The 21,329-nt window shown below is 45.2% G+C and overlaps 1 protein-coding gene and 1 non-coding gene across 2 annotated transcripts in view; both read right to left on the reverse strand.

Annotated features, from left to right (window-relative positions):
• Positions 1-21,329, reverse strand: part of AIFM1 (apoptosis inducing factor mitochondria associated 1) — a 43,875-nt gene that overhangs the window by 18,749 nt on the left and 3,797 nt on the right. Inside the window, exon 2 of the mRNA XM_075539105.1 lies at positions 5,575-5,717. Coding sequence (XP_075395220.1) covers positions 5,575-5,717 — 143 coding nt within the window. The remainder of the gene's footprint in view (positions 1-5,574; positions 5,718-21,329) is intronic.
• Positions 14,977-15,140, reverse strand: LOC142435078 (U1 spliceosomal RNA). Its single transcript, XR_012781227.1, has one exon. It is a non-coding gene; the product is annotated as a U1 spliceosomal RNA (small nuclear RNA).

The raw sequence follows: 21,329 nt of genomic DNA on the forward strand, positions 1-21,329 counted from the left end.
GTTGGAAACAGGATTCTCTTTGTGTTGATGAGGCCCTGTCAATAGAAGCTGGGCCCTAATCCTCATCACTTCGGAGTTTAATGAGCAGCAGCGACCCACGGACCAGCAAGCACAAAAGGGGGGAGGCAGCTGCCATGGGAAGATCTCGGAGGAACGCCAAGTCTCGAGAAACTGGGAGGGCCATAAGCTGCCCCCAGAGCTGACAGAGAGCCTTCCCTGAGAGCTGCCACCTGGAATATGGACCCCTAGCCTCCTTAACTGGGAGAAAACACACTTCTGAGCCTTGCAGCCAACCCTGTGTGGTACTTTTGTTAGCACAGCATTAAATGACCAGGAGCCCATAATCTATTTTGATTATGGAAACCGGGCTGCCTGAATCCTGTTCTCACAGAGGGAGTCCTCTTGCCTTCCACGCTCTACCCTTTTTCTGAACAGAAGAGGCAAACCAGACACCAAACCCACTGCCATCGTCTGACTTGCCATGACCCTAGATCCGCTTTCCAAGGCTTCCTAAATCTTACGGGCACAAACCACCTATCTTTCTTTGGCGGAGCAGCTGGTGGCTTTGAACCACCAATCCTGCAGCTAGCGACCCAACCCTTACCCCAGAGCACCAGCAAGGTGCCTTTAAATGCACAGAACACAAGGGGCCTTATGAAGAAACACTCTACAGAGCTATTTATTAAGAGGCAGCACTCTGCTTCAGCCCTGCTGTCTTTCAAAAATCTCACCTTCTCTATGCTTTCAGATTGAAGCAGGACCGCTAATCACTGTGGTGAGTTGTTTTGTTTTGAGTATATTTATTTGAGATTTCTTAAAACACAACAGGCAAGAATGACTTGTTTTGATTACAACACTTTTTATCTCTTTGTTTCCCTGGGATCAACAAGACTGGGATTTAAATGACTAACTGTCAGGTGAAACCCCAGATTATTTACTGCAGGAAGAATAAAACTCCCATCTGAAGGAGGACCACAAGACCTACTCTAAGAATATTTCTATTTATCTCCCCGGGCCCCGCCTTACTGAGCAGCCTGTTAGGCAATGGGGACGCTGGGCCCCACAGTAAATCAGCACACACATTTTCTAGGAGAGATGGCAGGAATGGAAAGCTACGTGCTGTCCATTTAAAAGAAAATAACTATCCCAAGAATTTACTACTCAACTTATGAAATTAAAGAAATACAACTCAATTCCCATGCATTTCAGAAAGACAGTCTTCTCTTGGCCTCGAAACACACACACACACACACACACACACGCATACATTCACACAAACTTCCTACCATCAAGTTGATTCTGACTCATAGTGACCACATAGGGTTTCCCTCTGAGTTTCCAACATTGCAATTTCTTATGGAGTAGTAGAAAGTCCCGTCTGTCTCCCATGGAATGGCTGGTGGTTTTAAACTTATGATAACACCCCAAGTCATAACCACTACGCCAACAGGGCTCCCTGATCTTGGCCTGGACTAGTCCAATATTCCCCCATACCTAAAAGAAAAATTCTTTTAAGAAAGGAACCTTTACCGAAAAGATGGCTCACTCCGGTCAACATGAGCAAACTGAGAAATGCGATGGGGGCCATGTCCACATGAGAAGGATACCCCCAAACAGCCTGCAGCCTGCTTCAACCTTCTAATGGCTGGCTTCATAGCAGAGGGGAAAAGCACACCAAGACGTTCCTGAGAGTGAGTGAGGAAAGGGCCAGAATGAGGTTTGTTGGGTATGAATGGGTGTTGTGTGTGTGTGTGTGTGTGTGTGTGTGTGTATACAGAGTTCCTGAGTGCAGCAAAGGGTTAGCACTCTTCTGCTAAGCCAAAGACTGGAGTCTGCCCACAGGTGTCTCAGAAGCAAGGCCTGGTGATCTACTTTGGAACGCTCATAGCCTTAAACATTCTATGGAGCACAGTTCGACTCGTAACACCCCTGGGGCTGCCATGAGTCAGAGTTGACTCAGTAGCAATTGTTTGCAACTGAGTTTATTGTCAGTAAGGCTCATTTTTATACCAGAACATTTATACATGTACAGATACGCACACACACACTTTAGCTTTTAGGATCAATGCTCGAATATAAAACTAAGCTTCTTGACATATGAGATGAGAACATGCATTTCCAAACACCAGTGTGCCTCTATGCCATTTGTGCAGATTTCCAATGAGTGAGTGAAATGAATGCATGTCCACCTAAGAAAACCCACAAATGGACGAAAGATATGAGAAACAATTTTGTTGAACAGTGGAGCATGGTGATGCTTATGGAACCTACAGGCCATTTTCTGGAGGAGTATCATCCTTGTTAGTTGAATGATGACAGCCACCTCCACCAAGTCGATTCTGACACATAGTGACCACAAAGAAGAGAGCAGAACTGCCCCTAGGGTTTCCAAGGCTGTAAACCGTTATGGAAGCTGCCTGCCACGTTGTGCACGCCTCAGTGCTTTAACCACCATGCCATTGGAATGAGAGAAAACTGATTCAGAGATCTCCCACGCCTGGTTACAGTGAAAGTTAACAACAAAAGAAGAGAATCTCTTCTGCGCATGCAAATTCGGGCCCCTGCTGGAAATTGTAGCAGTAGGCACAAAACCAAACCAAAGCGCCAAACTCACTGCCATCAAGTCAATCCCACCTCGCAGCGATCCTACAGGACAGGGTAGAGTCGTCCTTATTGGCTTCGGAGGCGATAAATCCTAGCGGGAGTAGACAGTCTGACTCTCACCTTTCTCCCACAGAGCAACTGGTGGATTCGAGCGACTGACCTTGTAGCCACTATCAGTGGGCTGTGGAATCCATTTGGGAGGCTGTGGTCAGTATTTGAAGTAAACAAACAAACAGAATAAAACAGAAGAGAAAGGAAAATACTAGAGAAAGTATAACACACAGTAAGATTACGATGTTATAAAGTTTCTTTTCCGTTTTGTATGCTGACATTGGGGAGAGGAAGTTTAAAGTACAGCCCTCAAGGTGACATTTCTGAAAACTTGTCCTGTTCTTAGCGTTGTCCCCTTCTTTGGGAAGGGACTGGAGGGAGGGCGGTAAAGTGCTTCTGAGAGAGGGACTGCTGCAGCAGCACGGCGTTTACATTTATGCTTCCATCAGGGGCGCGTCCTTGTGTAAGGAAGGCTAATCTACTCACAGCCCAGTCACCAGGGCTGCTTCGAAATTACTACTTCTCTGGGGACAAATACCAACCTAAGGGGGGGGATTAAAAAAAAAGGCAACACGACTTCAGATCAAGATATTTGTATGACAGAAGTGCTAATAATGAGGCTGTACCACAACAGTTCGGTAACAACTGGAAAGAGACAAAAGCGTATCAGTGAACCTGGCCCCAGGACACCACAATGGCTTCATTCTCCCCAGTTTTTGCTCACCACAGAGGGCATACAAGGCATTTAAGTGAACAGCTTGAGAGGGCCTGTGCTCCTGAGAAATTTCCAGGGAAGGTGGTGAAGAGAGCGACAGTGGCCAGCCTTGTCTTGTGGTCTGGCATCGAGAGGATTTGCCTGCCCACCCCTGTGGAGCCATGCAACTCTCGCACAGCAAACTTGCCGGCAGATTTGTAAAGACTTGGGGGAGGGATGGACAGGAGTGGCTGGGACAGGGATGAAATGGGAGGGCTGAGGCTCCACAATGGTGTCTGAATTAGGACACTGGCACAGAGGAAAGGAAACTGCATGGCATGTTCGCCTGGACCACTGGAACCACTAGCTGGATCAAAGCAGGGGTTACAGAAGGGACAACTGCCAAATGGAGGTACTTTGAAACAGAGGCTGGGGTAGGGGCAGAACTATTGTAATTTTCAGAAGTCCTCAGAAACACTCAATAAAATTCCTTTACATGATACAAGCCAGGCTAATTGAATGGTCTCACAAAACACCAAGTTTCTGGCTGACTTAAAATGGCTCAACAGTGGCGGGGGTATCAAGTTCCCTTTCATCACCGGTTCGAGGTTCCAATTGGAGAGCGTCCTGTTCACGAGGAAGACTGTAAGTACAATATCGTTTGGCACCAGAATGAGCGACTGGGGCATCGAACTGGCTAAAGTGTCAAAAGGGGTTACTACTGTCTTTTGTCAGCACAATGACACGTTTGGAGTTAGCTATCTCCCCAAGGGCTTGGAGCGGTTGCAGGAGCTCTGGGGACTCCCTGGTGACTGACAATGTCCCTTTATAAATACCTAGGAAGCACCTGCTGTGAAGATTGGATGGAATCCACATGGCTCCACTTCTCAGTGGTGCCACGGTCCCAACCGCCCTACCCTGCCCCTTTGGTTGTAATGTGACATGTACAGAACCAACTCTGGCTCCAGGGACTGCTACTCCGAAAATTCACCTGCACACAAACCGAAAGAAGCTGGACACGGCATAAAGTATTCACGGAGGAACAGGCAATAGAGAGACAGGGAGGCATTTGGGGGAGACCCAAGGATGAGCAGGAAAATGGTGTGTTTTCCCATGGACATCAGCAGACGGCTTGTCCCGCCCGCTTTTACGGACTCTGCTGCCAACTGCCCAGAGATGACGACTCTTCTCCCGCTTGTGGGAGTCAGGCTGTGGGGGCAGTAGGAGGAAGGGAAGGAGAAAGCATGCCCACGACCTTTCTGGGTAACCTAGTGACACAACCTACAAAGACCTTAGAGCTTTTAGGAAGGTATAAAATCATCTTGGCTTTCAAGCATCTGTTCCTACGAAAGGACATAAAACTCCCATTAATCCGGAGTGTTACTTACTAGGTGTTATCTAAGTTGGTTCACTCAACCTCACATGATCCAACTTTATCCTGATCTGCTTAGTCACAGTAAACCCTGCCAACTTGTAAAAAAAAAAAAAAGAGCAAAAAGAAAACCCCACAGAATAATTCCCCTGTACCCAACACAGTCACTCAGAGCCTGCTGAAGCAGCAGTGATTGTGATTAACCATGCAGCCATTTCAATGGCGCATCCCTCACCATGTGCAAACACCATCCTGACATTATTGAGAGTTACTGGATCTACTGTTCTATCTTAGAGTCCTGGGGCAAGACTTTTCCTTTTCGGAAGATGTGTAACCGTTTGGATTGGATATGGTTGTTTTGGCATGATTACTCGTGTGTGTGTGTGTGTGTGTGTGTGTGTATGTGTGTGTGTGTGAGAGAGAGAGAGAGAGAGAGAGAGAGAGAGAGAGAGAGACTGGCCAAGAATGGGCTCAAAAGGCAATATTGTGCTAGGGAGCTGCAATGAATTCTGACCTTGTTCCCAGGGTCATGTGTCGTTCCCAAGAGAACATACAATTTTGTGGGTTAGTTAAGTCTAAAAAAAAAAACCCCAATGGCTTTAATAGTGGAAAGACAACTGCAGAGAGTAGAGGCTCCAGCAATGTGAGATTAAATTGCTGTCACCTCCCCCCTGCTCCCCATCCCCCACCACACACAATGGCTCTCTTAGGGTAAGAGATAGTAGGTATTTTAAAGAAGGCTTTGCGAATGTTTTTTTTCTCCCCAAAGGAGAAAGAATCCATGCAAAGGTTTGAAAACAGACCCGTGGTGGAGCTCACTAAGGGGAGTTCTGCAAGCTGCTTTTCTACTTACATACACGCCAGCTCCGATGGTTGATAAGCCCACAATCAGGACTAACACAGAGTTATCGATTTTGCCCCCTGAAGCGCCGGAGCTGGCCATTTGTCTTGTCATCTGGAGTTCTAAGGGAACGTGCCATCGCTGGAACAAGTTGCCTAAGGAACACAATGTATTGAGACACACACACATCAGAGAGAGAGAGAGAGAGAGAGAGAGAGAGAGAGAGAGAGAGAGAGAGAGAGAGAGGAGAGTTAATACATATTTATGACTCAATGTCAATGCAATGTAAAAGATTTACTGCCCTTGGGCTGCGCGGTGTTAACTGGTAAATGGCCAAGAAAAATATCATCAACATTGCATACACATACAAACAGTACAGATAGCTTAATATACGTGCTTAAGTTGTTGGGGGTTTTCTTTTCGAACAAAATTTAAGGCTGTGCACTGAGAAAATGGAATGATAATGCAAACCATATGGGTAGTTCAGAATCCACCCCCCCCCCCGGACACACAGATAAACAGGGTGACCTGGGCCATGACTACAATTGGATTCAGAAGGAATCCAAATGGTCCAACCCTCATACAAAAAGAACCGGGAACGCCACTATCCCAGACCAAGTTCTGTCTTCTGTGAATACAAATGTGCCCAGGGTTCAGAAAGATTCAAACCCATCAAAAATGGACTTCTCTCCCAAAGAGGGAAAACTATAAGACTATGGAGTATTTCCGAATCACAAAATGTTAGATGTCTACCAACCACTTGGCTCTTACTCCTCCCCAGCAGCACAGAGCTGGTTCTGCCGCCAAACCACAGCCGCTGGGATCTAATGAGCACAGTAAGTTTCGCACACAGAAATGGAAGTTTTATAGGCTTCTTTCTTCAAGGGAGGCAGGCATGTTCAGAAACAGGAAAGTCTGTGGACCTTCTCTGCCCCTAGTACTCCTCATTGATCTAGGATTCGGTGGGAGTGGGGGGGAGAGGGCCCAGCAGCCTCTTTCTCTAAGAGCCAGAGGGTAAATAGTGCTCAGCTTTGTAGCCCTACAGCTTCTGCTGCTGTTAAGCAAACGTAAACATGTGCTAAAGCACGGAGCCCCGAGCAGAACTATCCTGTAGCGTTTCTTAAGCTGCAATCTTAGAGAAGCAGACTGCCCCACCTTTCTCCCGGGGAGTCACTTCTCACTGCCAATGAGTCGCTGCCGACTCATAGCGACCCTAGAAAGCAAAGTCGAATAGGTACCTTTCCAAGACTGTACCTCTCTATGGGAGTAGAAAGTCCCATCTTTCTCCTGAGGAGTGGCTGGTGGTTTCAAACTGCTGACCTTCTGTAACCAGCAGCCCAATGTGTAACCACAGTGCCATGTGGTGGGTTCAAATCATTGCCCTTTCGATCAGCAGACAAGTACTGTGGCCAATGCACCGCCAGGGCTCCAAAAGCAACCATAAAAATGCTATAAATGAACGAGTGTGGTTGTATGCCAATATAACTTTACTCACAAATATTGAAAGCTGAACTTTATATGATGGCTGTGTGTCACAAAGTACTATTTTTGATTTCTTTACATCCTTAAAACAAATAAAAAGCAAAGAACATTCTCAGCTTACTGGGGATACAAAAATGCGGTGGACTCAGGGGTACTGGTACACAGGGCTTTGCTGTGCTTACATGCTCACCAGCAGCTCCCTTCATACTGGAGAGCACCCTCACTACTTGACTTGGCCACAGCTCCCTTGTCTACCCAATCTGAAGCAGTTCTCAGACTTGAGCGTGAATCACCTGGAGGGCCTGGTAAAACACACCCAGCCAGGTCCCATCTCCCAGTGGCACCATTGATTTGGGGTGGAGCTCAAGCACGTGCAGTGCGCACAATTTCTCAGGTGCTGCTGCTGCTTGGTAGATCCTTTCAGTTGGGACTGATAGGTTGGGCACTGGGAAGGGTAGCCCATGTACATAGAGGGAGATTTCACAAGTGCACTGTGCAGAGGGGTAAACATGAGCCCCCACCCCCCAACACAGGCCTGCAATCTTCTTACGAGAATCTGTATGTTAAGAGTGTTCATAACAGTCTGGCCAATTTAAGTATATAGTGCCTCAAAAAAAAAAAACACCCCAAAAGCCACCCATCTCAAGCTCACTGTCGTTAAGTCAATTCTGACTCATAGTAACCCTATAGGGCAAGGGAGACCTGCCCCAGCGGGTTTCCAAGACTGGGTGTGTTTACGAGAGTAGAAAGCGTTATCTTTCTCCAAGAGCGGCTAATGGTTGAGTAACACCAGTCACATGAAGGAGCAAATTCGTCACTACTATGACCCGCCCCACTCTGTAGGATAAAGTCAGGTTTTATTGCCAAGTGAGTTAGCAAACCTTCACTCGTGGCACATTTGGATTTCGGGAACACAGATCATAATGAGAGACTATACAGTTTTGGAGCAGGCAGAGTTATTTCCCTGACTGTTCTCTTTTCCTACCTGCTGTAGAATCCTTCTGCACCACATGAAAGAAAATGGTTTATAATGGGAAGCACAAAAGGAAATTCAAAGACAATGTGGAAGGAAGGAGAAGTTGGCCTCAATCTGGGCAAGCCTTGGATTTCCAGAAGTCCACATATGTGAAGAAGGAGCAGCAGAAACAGGCAAGTGACAGGACACAGAAAAATGAAGCTGGTCAGAAAAAGTTCCATGAGGTTGAATACTAGGAGTTCTGTTTTGTATTTTTGTTTAGGTCACTGCCTGTGTTCATTTAGTTAAATGGGTTTTGTGCCCCACCTCCATCCCAAATGAATTCCCAGAACATAATGTTTCAAAAACTTCTGGCTATCCCACTCCCCAAGCCCAACTCATTGCCATCGAGTGAGTCAATTCCAACTCATAGGACACAGTAGAACTACCCCTGTGGGTTTCACGGGAGGAGAAAGCCTCATCTTTCTCCTGTGGGGCAGCCCAATGAGTAAGCCACCACACCACCCGGGTGCCAGGAGCTCCTAAATCCAGACATCAAAACAATAGGATGTTAAAAATATATAACACAGATAATGTTTGTTGTATTTTGGCCTGCTTTTCAGACTGAGAAAACCAAGTGTAGATGAGTATTTCCCAGAGTAAGCATTACTGCCCCCTCATGGGTGCTAAAAAAAAAAATCCAAGAGGACTACAAAAGCAGATACCAACACTCTATCCTGAATTATAGGCTATAGTACAAAAATTGTTTCCTTGCCAGGAAGGTGCTGAGTTACTATTTTTTTGAAAAGGGGGTGGTAGGTCAAATCAATTTAAGAGGCATGGTATACGTTTAGAAAAGTTCACTAGCTTTTGGCTTAATTTCCCCCCACCCCTCAAAGGAATTTAAAACTATCGTTGATCCTTGAACAACTTGGGGGTTAAGGGCACTGACCAGACCCCAACAAAGTCAAAATTCCATGTATAACTTTTGACTCCCCCAAAGCTAATAATAGCAAACTGTTGACCTTACCAGTAATATAAACCATCTATAAACATATAGTTTGCCACGTGTATTCTATACTGCTAGGAGCCTTGGAGGTATAGTGGTTATGCACTGGGTTTACCTCAAGTTTGGTAGTTCAAAACCACCAGCTGCTCCTCAGGAGAAAGATAAGGACACCAGGAGCCAGCACTGACTCAATGGCAGTGAGTCATTATATACTGCGCCCACGTAAATCTGTATCTTTGCATGTGACAACAAGGTATTTTGCAAAAAATGCAAGCTTTTTGTGTCTAGTGGTGTAGCTGCAGCAGCAGCTTCATAAATTTCCTTTTCTTTTTAAACAATGGTCCTTCTGCTGGATCTACTGATCGGAAATGGAAGCAACTGCAGCAGACCTGTTTACGGTGCACATCAAGCAACTTCATGTTGCTGGGTATGTCACTTTTCTTTGCTTTTTTTGGGGGGGTGTGCTTCAAGCCTGATGGGGGTGATTTAAGTTATCGCATGAAACAGCAAGACAACTCCGCAACCATGAGGGATCACTTTTTCCTGTCCTGCTGGAGCAGTGAATGCTCCAGCAGAGATATTTTGATCCACACAATGTTAAAAAAATTAAATAATAATTTTTAAACTATCAAGGGTTCATGAAGAAAAATGAGGAGCTGATACGAAGGGCTCAAGTAGAAATCAAATGTTTTGAAAATGATGATGGCAACAAATGTACAAATGTGCTTGACACAATGCATGGATAAGATTGTGATAAGAGTAGTACGAGACCCCAATAAAATGATTATTAAAAAATTGCGTTAAGTTCAAACTCAAGTTGTTCTAGGGCCAAATGGAAGTTGTTTGTTTTAAAGTAAATAGGTTAACATTTCAACTAGTGCCTAGGAATGGTGGTCATAGGGTGTTATGTGGATCTGCTTTCCAAAACCAAACTCACTGTCACTGAGTCAATGCCTACTCATAGTGATCCTCGGGGACAGGGTAGAACTGCTCCTGAGGTTTCTGAGACTGGAACTCTTTAAGGAAATAGAAAAGCTTGTTTTTCTCCCACAGAGTGGCTGGTAGTTTTGAACTGCTGACCTTGAAGATCACAACCCAATACATAACCACTACACCACCAAGGCTCTTATGGCTATACGTTTTTTTTTGGGGGGGGCTTAAAATTTTCTTATAAATATGCTATTATCTTTTTAAAATATTGTTTTATTAGGGGCTCATACAACTCTTATCACAATCCATACATACATCAATTGTATAAAGCACATTTGTACATTCATTGCCCTCATCATTCTCAAAACATTTGCTCTCCACCTAAGTCCCTGGCATTAGCTCCTCATTTTCCCTCTCCCTTCCCGCTCTCCCCTCCCTCATGAACTCGTGATAATTTATACATTATTATTTTATCTTTCCATAAATTTTCCCTACCAACCTTCAGAAGTCCCTCCCTGTTATACCCGTCTACCCTTCTTACAACTCCAAGATTCGAGTTATTCAATAAGGATGGCAACACGCATCTCATTTGTCTGCCTCATGTGGGGCCACCAACCATGCTCCTGACCTCAATAGAGTACCAGGCTGCACACAGCGAAGGCAAGCAATCTGTCCTCAATCTTGGGATTTGAATCCTTATCTGTCAACTTGCGGTATCAGCACTCAGTGCTCACTCGCTCTCCAAAGGTAATTTGTTAAAGGAAGGAAACAAAGTTTTCCCAATTCTCCTGATACGGACTACATGTCCTGAATCCTTTGACAAAGTTTAGCCAGGTCCCATTGGAGGCAGGTTGCTGGACAAGAAGTTGGTAACCCCCACTACCACAGGCTACCACCGGAACAGTACTGAGATGAGCAAGCGCATCTCGGTAGGTCCCATAATCTCTGAGTGAGAAAATACCCTGAAAGGCCTTTTTCAGAACTGTATATAGTCACATAACGGAGGCACCTAGGAGTCCCAAGGGCTGTCTTCAGGTTGGTTTGTTCGAAACTTTTTTTTTTTTTTTTGCTGGTGAGTTAAGGTCTATGTGCTCCTGAGATTGGTTTCCTGGATGTCAGCTTCGGAGGCCCAGCTGCTGTAGCCTGTGTCTCCAAGGAATCCCACAACTCTTCTTGGGAATATTTGGAGAAGTGCCAAGTACAGTATGGACCACTCCGCTGCAGGAAAGCCTATTCACGTGTCAAGAAAGGAAAAGTTCTTGAACCACTATGGTTTGCAAAGCTGTCCATCATAGTCCTGGCCTTCTGTTGGCTTCGGTAAACGTTCCCAGAGAGTGTATGATACAAGATGCTAAGGACACAGTTCCTGTCCCTTCTATGTATCATTTGGGCGGTGGGCAGGGGGGCGGGGTGTGGTGGTGACGAATGGCTGCTACTCCTTTGAATATCAGAAAACAAGCTTGGACAAGATCACAGGGCACTCAGTTTGGTACTGAGGGGAAAGAATCGCTATGCATCCGAGACAGAACTGGGGGATCCAACAGAGTGTGGGTGAGATTCCGTTAGCTTTTCATTCCAGTTTTCCATGAACTTTTTGAAACCCTCAGATATTTCCCAAATGCGCCTGATTAGCCACATTATAAAATAAGACCGATCTCGGGGCCTTCTCCTGGAGATGCTCGTTCAGGAGGGTCAGGGGCGGCCACCCCTTGATTGCTGTGACTAGGCAACTTTGGGAAAGGTGATCTAGAAGAAAGTTCAGCTATGAATACATTTTCTCAAAACGTTAGACTGTTTCTAGAGAATAAAATTTATTAACAGTGACAGAAACAAAAAGCTGACATGCCAAATATTTTCTTCAGGAAAGCTTGCCCTCAGCAGAAATAGTGAGGGCAGGCTTATATTCTAAGCTTAAAAAAAACACCAAAAAAAAACAAAAAAACAAAAAAAAAAAACCAGCCTCCTTTGGCAGTATCCAGGAAGTCTGGATCCTTGCCCACAAGGAGGGAAGCTTCCTTTTCAAAGAGGTTAGAAGGATAGAAGAGATCCCAACTCAAGAAAAACCCGCAAATATTTGAACTGTAGGAATTGGTGATCAGTTTGAACAAATGGGCAGCAGCGCAATGTGTGGTGACCAAATAAAATATGAAAGAATGGACAATATTTACTTCCTAACCATCTGCTCCTCGTTGGCCAGAGGAGACAGAAGTGCTATTATGCATCCCCAATCACTTCTGAAAGGAGCCAGAGTATATAAAGGTAAGTCAGAAAGTATTGCTGCAAAAATTCATAGACACCTTAATCAAACCAAATTCTCCAAAATGTGATGCTACTGTTTCTCAGTAGACTCTCCATCTAGATCTATTACACTTTTCCAGACCTCTGTTCATCTCTCCAGCCCTTCCCTGAAGAATGCTGTGCTATTCACTTGACATACAGCCACATCAAAATAGCAGTGCTGGCATCTTCGAGGGACTCCAATCCTGTTCCCTTTAAATGGTGAGTTTTAGGGACAAAAAGAAGGGCAGGATCAGGGCTTTGGTGGTGATGGGGATGGTGTGTGGGTGGGGGTGAGGGGGATAGAGCAAAATTTCCCAACGAAATTTCCATAGGACAGCCATTGCTACCTTCGAAGTACAAAGCAAGTACATTGTCACAATGGGAAAGAATTCCTTAGCGAGCCTTCACGAAATCATCCCGTGTCCTTTGAGAAAATTGATCCAGATTTTGGAATGCCCAGAAACACTCACCATAAACTTCTGAGCTGACCTCTCTGCCTAGAAAGTAAGTGACCCAGCAGCTCCTCTTAGAAGTCACTGTTTGGTTGGTTCGCTGGGTCATTTTGGTAAATCTGAATCTTGTCCCTAGTGGCTCTTCCTTCTATAAAACCATCTTCATTAGCTGCGATCTTGATTCTGAGCCTCATGGAAAGATCGGCTAGCTCTTTTAGCAAGCTGATCTTCACACAATGGTTTTGATGCTAACTGTAGTGGAAAGCTGGCTGGGGCCAAGATGTTCACTTAAATTGGAAAATGCCTGGAATATATTCATATGCACCCCCTACCCCCACCCACCCATGCTCACCACAGAAGAACTCACAGTCTCATAAAGATGGAAACAACGTCAATGCCCATCCATGGAAGAGTGGGCAAGCAAGTCATGGTCTTTACACAAATTGGATTACTCCCACCATTTCAAAGAAGGTACAAAACCCCGCATAGCCTGGGCAGACCCGAAGAACAGCTGGCTGAGGAAAATTAGCCAAGCACGACTATGGAAATTCAAGAAAAGTGGGGAAGTGGGGAGCTAACACGATGAGTACGAGAACCAAGAAAATGTTCTGAAATTGATTGTGGCGAGGACTGCATAATCCTGCTTAATATGATTGAATTATTTTATGATATGTGAATCACATGCCAATAAAACCATTTAACAAGAAAACAAAAGCCAATAGAGTAAGCAAGCAAGGGAAAGAGGGACCAACCAGATTTCAACCCGCTGCTCCAAAACAAGAACGCAACACACTGACATGAAACAGGGAACCAATAGAGAGGCCTGAGGGGCCGGCCCCATTACCAACTAAGTAGACAGTACCACGCCCCTCCCCACAGAAGAATTCACTTCAGAGGACAGCACTGGAGCTACAGCTCAAGGAGAGGGACTTGTCTGACCAGAGCACACAGGAGCCAATAAGGGGGGAGGAAAAAGAGTGAAGCACATCCTGGCCCACCAAGCTCTGAGGACACTATTTCTGCTCAGAGCAGCCAATGCACAGAGAGGACCATAGGGCTGGCCCCACCTGGAGACACAACGTTCCTTACTGACCCTTAGCACCGCGAGGGACAACACTGGAGACACACGGCAGTAATTGTGCCTGCCCTGAGCCCACCACACCAAGGTCAGACATTGGGGGTGTGCAACAGAGTAGCAAGGGGAGCAGAGCAATGAAGTTCCCAGGAAATACCAAGAATAGACTGTGGGGCCAAGGTGTGGCACCCCATCAGACTCAACTGGAAAACACTAGTAAAGGACAACAAATCCACATTGAACTATTTATAGGTTTTTGTTGTTGTTGTAGCTATTGTTTTCTATTGTTGCTTTGCTGTGCTCAGTCTCATGTTTGTGCATATTGTTGTCGCTGTGTGTCTATCCGGAAGGGATAGGTGGGATAAGCAAGCTAGAGGAGAAAACAATAGATGGCAGTTCCAGGGGGACATGGGACAGTGAGAGGTGGGGGAAAAGAAGTGGGTGTTAACAAACCCAGGGACAAGGGAACAACAAGTGACCGAAAATCGATCGTGAGGAGGGTGTAGGAGGTCTGGCAGGGCTAGATGAAGGACAATGAAACCAAGAGGAATTCCTGAAACTCAAATGGAGGCTGAACATGATAGTGGGACAAGAGGAAAGCAAAAAGAAATAGAGGAAAGAACTAGGAGGCAAAGGGCATTTATAGCGATCTAAATACAGGCATATACATATGTAAATATATTTACATATGAAGAGGAGGAAATAGACCTATGTACCTATATTTATGGGTTTAGTATTAAGGAAGCAGATGGACAGTGGGCCCTACTCAAGTACTCCCTCAAACACAAGAACACTTTGTTCTAATAATCCGGCAATCTGAGATGCTCACTTTCCTAACATGATCGTTGAAGACAAAGTGGGTGCATAAGCAAATTTGGTGAAGAAAGCTGATGATGCCCGGCAAGCAAGAGATATAGAGTATGGGTCTTAAAAGCTTGAACATAAACAAGCGGCCTTCTAGCTGAGAAACAACAAAGAGCACATGGAAGAAGCACACCAGCCTGTGTGATCACGAGTTGCCGAAAGGAACAAGCATCAGGCATCAAAGAACAAAAAATCATATCATTGTGAATGAAGGGGAGTGCAGAATGGAGACCCCAAACCATCTGTAGGCAATTGGACATAACTTACAGAAGGGTCGTGGGTAGGAGACGAGCCAGTCAGGGTGAAGTGTAGCAATGATGAAACATACAACTTTCCTCTAGCTCTTTTCTTTGCTTATTTTTAAATACAGGAGAGCGCGCGAAGGCAGTACCCCACTACCACAAATTATGCAGTTGAGTTTTCCACATTTGGGGAAATCGCAGGGGTCAGCACATCTGGAGTGCAATGGATAAGCCTCGGCCTGGGAAAACCACCTTCGTGATCATGGTGTCTCCCCTGCCAGGTAAGTATTCCTCTAGTTCTTAAATGCTTCACCTCCCCCTCCCCACTATCATGATTTCAATTCTACCTTACAAATCCGGCTAGACCAGAGGATGTACACTGGTAGAGATAGAAACTAGAAACACAGGGAATCCAGGGCAGATGATCCCTTCAGGACCAGTGGTGAGGGTGGAGAGAAGGTAGGGGAGAAAGGGGGGAATGATTATAAGGATCTACATATAATGTCCTCCCTGGGGAACGGACAACAGAAAAGTGGGTGAAGGGAGATGTCGGACAGTATAAGATATGACAAAATAACAATAATTTATGAATTAGCAAAGGTTCATGAGAGAGTGGGGAGTGAGGATGAAAAATGAGCTGATACCAAGGGCTCAAGTAGACAGCAAATGTTTTGAGAATGATGATGGCAACAAATGTACAAATGTGCTTGACACAATGGATGCATGTATGGATTGTGATAAGCATTGTACGAGCCCCCAATAAAATGATTAAAAAAACCTTTAAGTCAGAAAAATGTTTTCCCCTAAAAGAAACATGCTTTGATGGTTACCAGAGGTGGGTGGGAATGATAGGCTAAGTGAAGGGGCCAAAGAGGGAGGCAGTACACAGAAAGGAAGGTCAGCAAAAACAAGAGGCAAAGGAAGACAGTGGGAGGCTTGCAGGAGTTGAGGCAATAAAAGGAAACAGTGATGCACGGATGATCCTACAATAATGGTGGTTAAAGAGTCCTAACAAGGATAAACACTCAGACTGAACAGGTATGGGCGATGGAAAATGTATACAGGCGGACAGATAAACACCTCAGGACCAATAATGAGGGTAGCAATACCAGGAGGGGAAGGGGAAGGTGGGGGAGAAAGGGGGAATCAATCACAGTGATCAACATATAACCCCCTCCCTAGGGGATGGACAATGGAAAAGTGGGTGAAGGGAGACATCGGACAGTTTAAGACATGACAAACTATAATAATTTATAAATTTTCAAGGGTTCGTGACGGAGGGTAGGGGAGAGAGGGAGAAAATCAGGAGCTGACACCAAGGGCTCAAGTAGAAAGAAAATGGTTTGAGAATGATGATGACAACAAATGTACAAATAGTGCTTGATACAATGGATGTATGTATGGTAATAAGAGTTGTACTAGCACCAAATCAAATGATTAAAAAAATTTTATGTAGGCTTGACAACAGTTATTTAAACATGGGTCTTTCTTTCTCTTTGTTGCAACTCTACCCATGAATGCGGTGGAGCATACAGGAAGCAACATTACAGAAAACTTATTAAACATAGCCAAATACTTAGGGGGCTCAGGATGCTAGACTCAGGGGGCACCTAGGTCAACTGGCACGGCAGTGCACAGAAAGACGAGGTTCGACATCCTACTTTGGTGAACAGCAACTGGGGTCTTCAAAGCTTGTGAGTGACTGGCTGCCTGAAGGGCAGCCCTTGGCCTCTCTATGTCTGGAGGAAAAAACCATGAAGAAAATCACACACACAGAAACAATCCGTCCAACAGGTCAACGGGACACACCCACATCAGGCTTCCGGACCCTGGGACCAGAAAAACTAGATGGTGCCTGGCCACCACTGCCTACCACACTGCAAGGGATCACAGTAGAAGGTTCTGCATGGGGGGTGGGGGCGCAGGGGGTGGGGAGGAGTGGAATAAAACTCAAAGTCATCCCAAGACCAGCCTTACTGCTTGGACAGAGTCTGGTGGAACTCCTGAGACTATGGGCCACAGGCACCCTTCTGGCCTGGAACTGAACTCAGCTCCAAGGCTCGGCTTTCAGCCAAACCACAGGCAGCTCTATTCGGGGACTGCTGGCCCGAGGGAGGGATGGAGGGAGGAAAGAAGGAAGGGAGGGAGGTACACCTCACAGCAGTCCAGCCTTTGAGCACAATCTACTCAAGGGTGACCTTCAGCAGGGGAAGAGAGGAGGAAGACCAGAGACAGGAAGCACAGAGAAGGCATTTGAGATAAGCAATGATACACGGGAAGAGACAAAATGTGCTTCCATGTGGAGTGTAAAACCGATTAGCCACTCAGCAAGCTTTCACCCAGTTCCCGGTCAGACCGTGTTGGAGGAAAAATCAAACCAACAAAAACAAAGTTTAGGAAACCCTGTAGGGCAGGCCTTCCACTCGCCGCCACGTGGGTCACGGGCTGCACAGCCACGGAGGGGGTGGGGGTGGGGGAGAGGCTCACAAAAGACAAGAGGAAAAATGCAGGACGCACGCAACATCCCGGGGGCGGTCTCCATTTTGACAATGCAGGAAACATAAGCAAATGGAGAGGAAAGAGACCACAAGCATTTGTCCCAGCACACTCACGGCTATGTCTAGGAGGCGCGCCCACCGCACACGATATTGGCTTTCTTCTTCCCTGTCCTACAAGGTCATTCTTTTTCTGCTGCAAGCATGCAGTCTTGACTTTTTGCTTTGTTCTGCTTACATCACGTTTTAGAGAGCAAGCTGAGGTGTACGCGTCACCTTGGCGCTCCGTTTCGAAGGGCGTTTCACTGGTGTGGAAGAGGGCCTGCTGCTGGCTTGCTGCGTTCCCGTGGGCACCACAGCTTCGGGGAGGAAGGCCGGGTTAGGAGGACGGAAAAGCTGCGAGCAGAACATATACAAAGAAGCCAGTCCCCGAGAGGCTCTCAGGTCTACACCTACTCAGCCCCCTCCCTGGCCTTTCAGGCCTCCAACGTCTTGGACAATTGAAATTCCAGTTCAGAATCATGGTCCCAAGGCCCTGTCCAACTCTCAGTTATCAAAGACAAGGTGATTATGGCCACTTATTGAGGGCTCTGGCTCTTAAGACGAAGCAGAGCCTTAATTGGGAGGGAGCAGTGTGTACAGGCACTTTGGAGAGGTTCTCTGTGCCGTACAGAAAGACGAGGACACAGGAAGGTTGGAGACAGGACCGTTATGTGATGTGATCTGATGTTACGTTACGTTATTATGCTATGTTATGTGATGTGATGTTGTTATGTGATGTGATGCTATGTTACTTGGTGGGGACTGTACTTTTACCCCATTCACAATAGTAAAGCTCTTCTAAAAGGCAAAACAAAACATTAAGACATTTTGAGAATGATGAGGGCAACGAATGTACAAAAGTGTTTGACACAGTGGATGGATGTATGGATTGTGATAAGAGTTGCATGAGCCCCCGATAAAATGATTTTTAAAAAAGAACAAGTAATTGTTCTGAATTGACAGAACGCTTGAGCTTGCATAAAAATAAAGTCACCATTTATGGTATGCAACTAATGCTTTGGAACTCCTAATTTGATACACGCCAATGAAAAGTAAAAAATTACCACGGCTGTATTTGCAGAAAGCCCTTGCCTTACAGAAACCACAAGCTTGTCTTTTGTAATCCTTTCACATAAAGAACTTGTAGGGTTCCAAATAGAATAAATATTATCCAAAAATCAAGGAGGCTCAGATATAATATTCATGTTTCAAAGCTTCTGGAAATTTTCAGTCTTATGAACCTGAGGTTCAAAGCAGCAATGCATACCTCCATACAGGTCAGTTCTAGCTGGGAATGCATTCGTTATGACCTCTCTGCGTGAAGGGGTGGGTAAGAGGCACAATATGATGAGTTTATATAAGGTTTTCAAACCGTCAACATGATTATCATCGTGTTTCTTAGGGAATTTTCATGTCTCAAGTTATATTGCTAATAAACTTTGTTGATCTTAAAACAAAACAAAACATTAAGACAGACCTTCTGAGCTGTTTTGCATTTCAAATGTGATAGAAAACACCTAGGCACCTCACATGCACACAAATTTAAATTCTGAGCCACACCGGTCAAGGTCCCAACTTCTGTAGTTATCCTGTCAGTGCTAACAGTGTGGTCATCTTCCACCACTTTCCCGATTTTAAGCACAGTGTCTTTGTCCATGGAGGCTGGCAGTCTTCCCTCTCTCGGGCATTCCCGATCTGCCTCCGACACTTGTTTTACGGGAGGCGGCATTTCCATACACTTACTACAAAGCTTCCATGATTTGGGGACATGTCCATTGTCACCCGAGTCTTGTTAAAAATGTGTTAATAGCCCTGGCTTCAACATCTTTCTTCTACAGGCACAAAAAAACCCCAAAACCCTCACTGCCATCGAGTTGATGCCAATTCACACAGACCCTATGGGACAGGCTGAAACTGCCCCTGTGGGTTTCCGAGACTGTAACTCTTTCAGGGAGTAGAAAACCAGGTCTTTCACCCACACTGGCACAAAGGCATCCCGTTTTAAAACAATTATTGAAGGTACTCCAATGGGACTAACAAGTTTATGTCCAAGATATAATTTTTTGTGGCCAACCACTGATCAAAAAGACAGATTGAAACCTGTTGTTTGCAAAAAACCCACACATGTCAGAACTTGAACCTTGGGAGAAACAGTTTTTGACGTACCCTGTTATAAAGAAATATGGTAGATAAACATATAGACGCTATTATGAAGGCAAAAGGCAACATATGTAACTGAAATGTATCCAACACTGGTGGCAGATGGGAAGGAGATGGGAACAAGGCAGATACATGGTTTGCTAGCATCCTGACAATGTATGGTGAGCGGGGCTGGGGGCTGTTAGAATAAAATAGCATCACCCTCTCTACACTACATTTCTTGAGTAGTAATGGTACTACGGGAATGCTACAGAACACCCCTATTCTTTGGGTACATAAGCTAAAATATTGGGGTGAATGTGTTATGATGTAACACGTCAAAGGTTTTAGCATTCTTTCTCTACACACACACACACACACACACACACACAAACACACATGAGGGGTCTTCAAAATTTCATGGTAAAATTCTATTATTTTTGATCCCATTTTTCCATGACCCTTTGAAGCTCCCTCACATATGTTGAACATGTATGTGCCCCCTGGGCAGTGCGAACAGTGACTTCACTCGGCTGCTGACAAGGCAGGACGTTTGAGTCCACCTCAAGGTGATCCGGCAAAGGGCCTGCAGATTGATTTTTGCAAAACCAAGGCAAGTAAGATATGACAAAATAATAATAATTTCAAAATTATCAAGGGTTCATGAGGAAAGGAGCAGTGGGTAGGGAGGGAAAAATGAGGAGCTGATAACAAGGGCTCAAGTAGAAAGCAAATGTCTTGAGAATGATGATGGCAACAAATGTAAAAATGTGTTTGACACAATGGATGGCTGTATGGATTGTGATAAATGTTGTATGAGCCCCTAATAAAATGATTAAAAAAAACAAACCCAGGCGAATCCTGTGGAGCACAGTGCTACACTACTACAAGGGGCATTGTGTAGATCAACAACAGCAACTACTTAAGAAAAATCGTGTATTCTCTAGATCATACATTGTATGTACTGTTTTAGATATCATATTTATCTAGTTTATATTTTATAGTCCTATATTAAGAAATGAATTATGTATATTTGTGAAGCCCCTCACATACATACAAATACAGCAGGTTAGCAGTTGGAAGATTTAGGTGGAAAACCAATGGATGTTTGTTGTGCTACTCAACACTTTGCTGTAGATGTAAAAAAACTCCAGAGTATTGGGAAATGAAACATCTCCTATCCCATCATCATTGTGTGCAGGGGGAAATGGCAAATAAACAGGCAAAGCCTCTTCTCCACCTGGGCAAAAAGGCATGGTACCTACTGTGATCTAGTTGATTCCCACACAATAGCACCCTACAGAGGGTCTCCAAGGCTGTCAATCTTTACCAGAGCAGACAGCCCTTTCATTCTCCTGTGGGGCAGCTGGTGGCCTTGAACTGCCGACCTGTAGCTAACTGTCTAATGTTCACTTGACAGCCCTACCAGGACTTTTTTCAAAGACTTATGGTAGATGCTACTATGTGGGGGGAAAATCTGCTTAAAAGCAATTAGTCATTTAGCTACAAAGCAGGGTTAATTCCTAATATGATTGGGATACTGCCCCTACCTCAGCCCCATTTTTAAAGGTCAAACCCCCAAATCCAAACTCACTGCCATCGAGTTGATGCCAACTCATAGCCACCCTAAAGGACAAAGTAGAACTGCCCCCCGGGTGGGGGGGTGTTAAAGCCCTGCCTTTCTCCCCTAGAGTGGCTGGTGGTTTCAAACTGCTGACCTTGCAGTTAGCACACCAACATGAAAACTACGCCATAAGGACTCCTTTTTTGAAAGCAGGCCATGCCATACTCTGGTGTGTGGC

The sequence above is a fragment of the Tenrec ecaudatus genome, chromosome X (genome assembly GCF_050624435.1).
Source record: "Tenrec ecaudatus isolate mTenEca1 chromosome X, mTenEca1.hap1, whole genome shotgun sequence".
Classification (NCBI taxonomy): domain Eukaryota; kingdom Metazoa; phylum Chordata; class Mammalia; order Afrosoricida; family Tenrecidae; genus Tenrec; species Tenrec ecaudatus.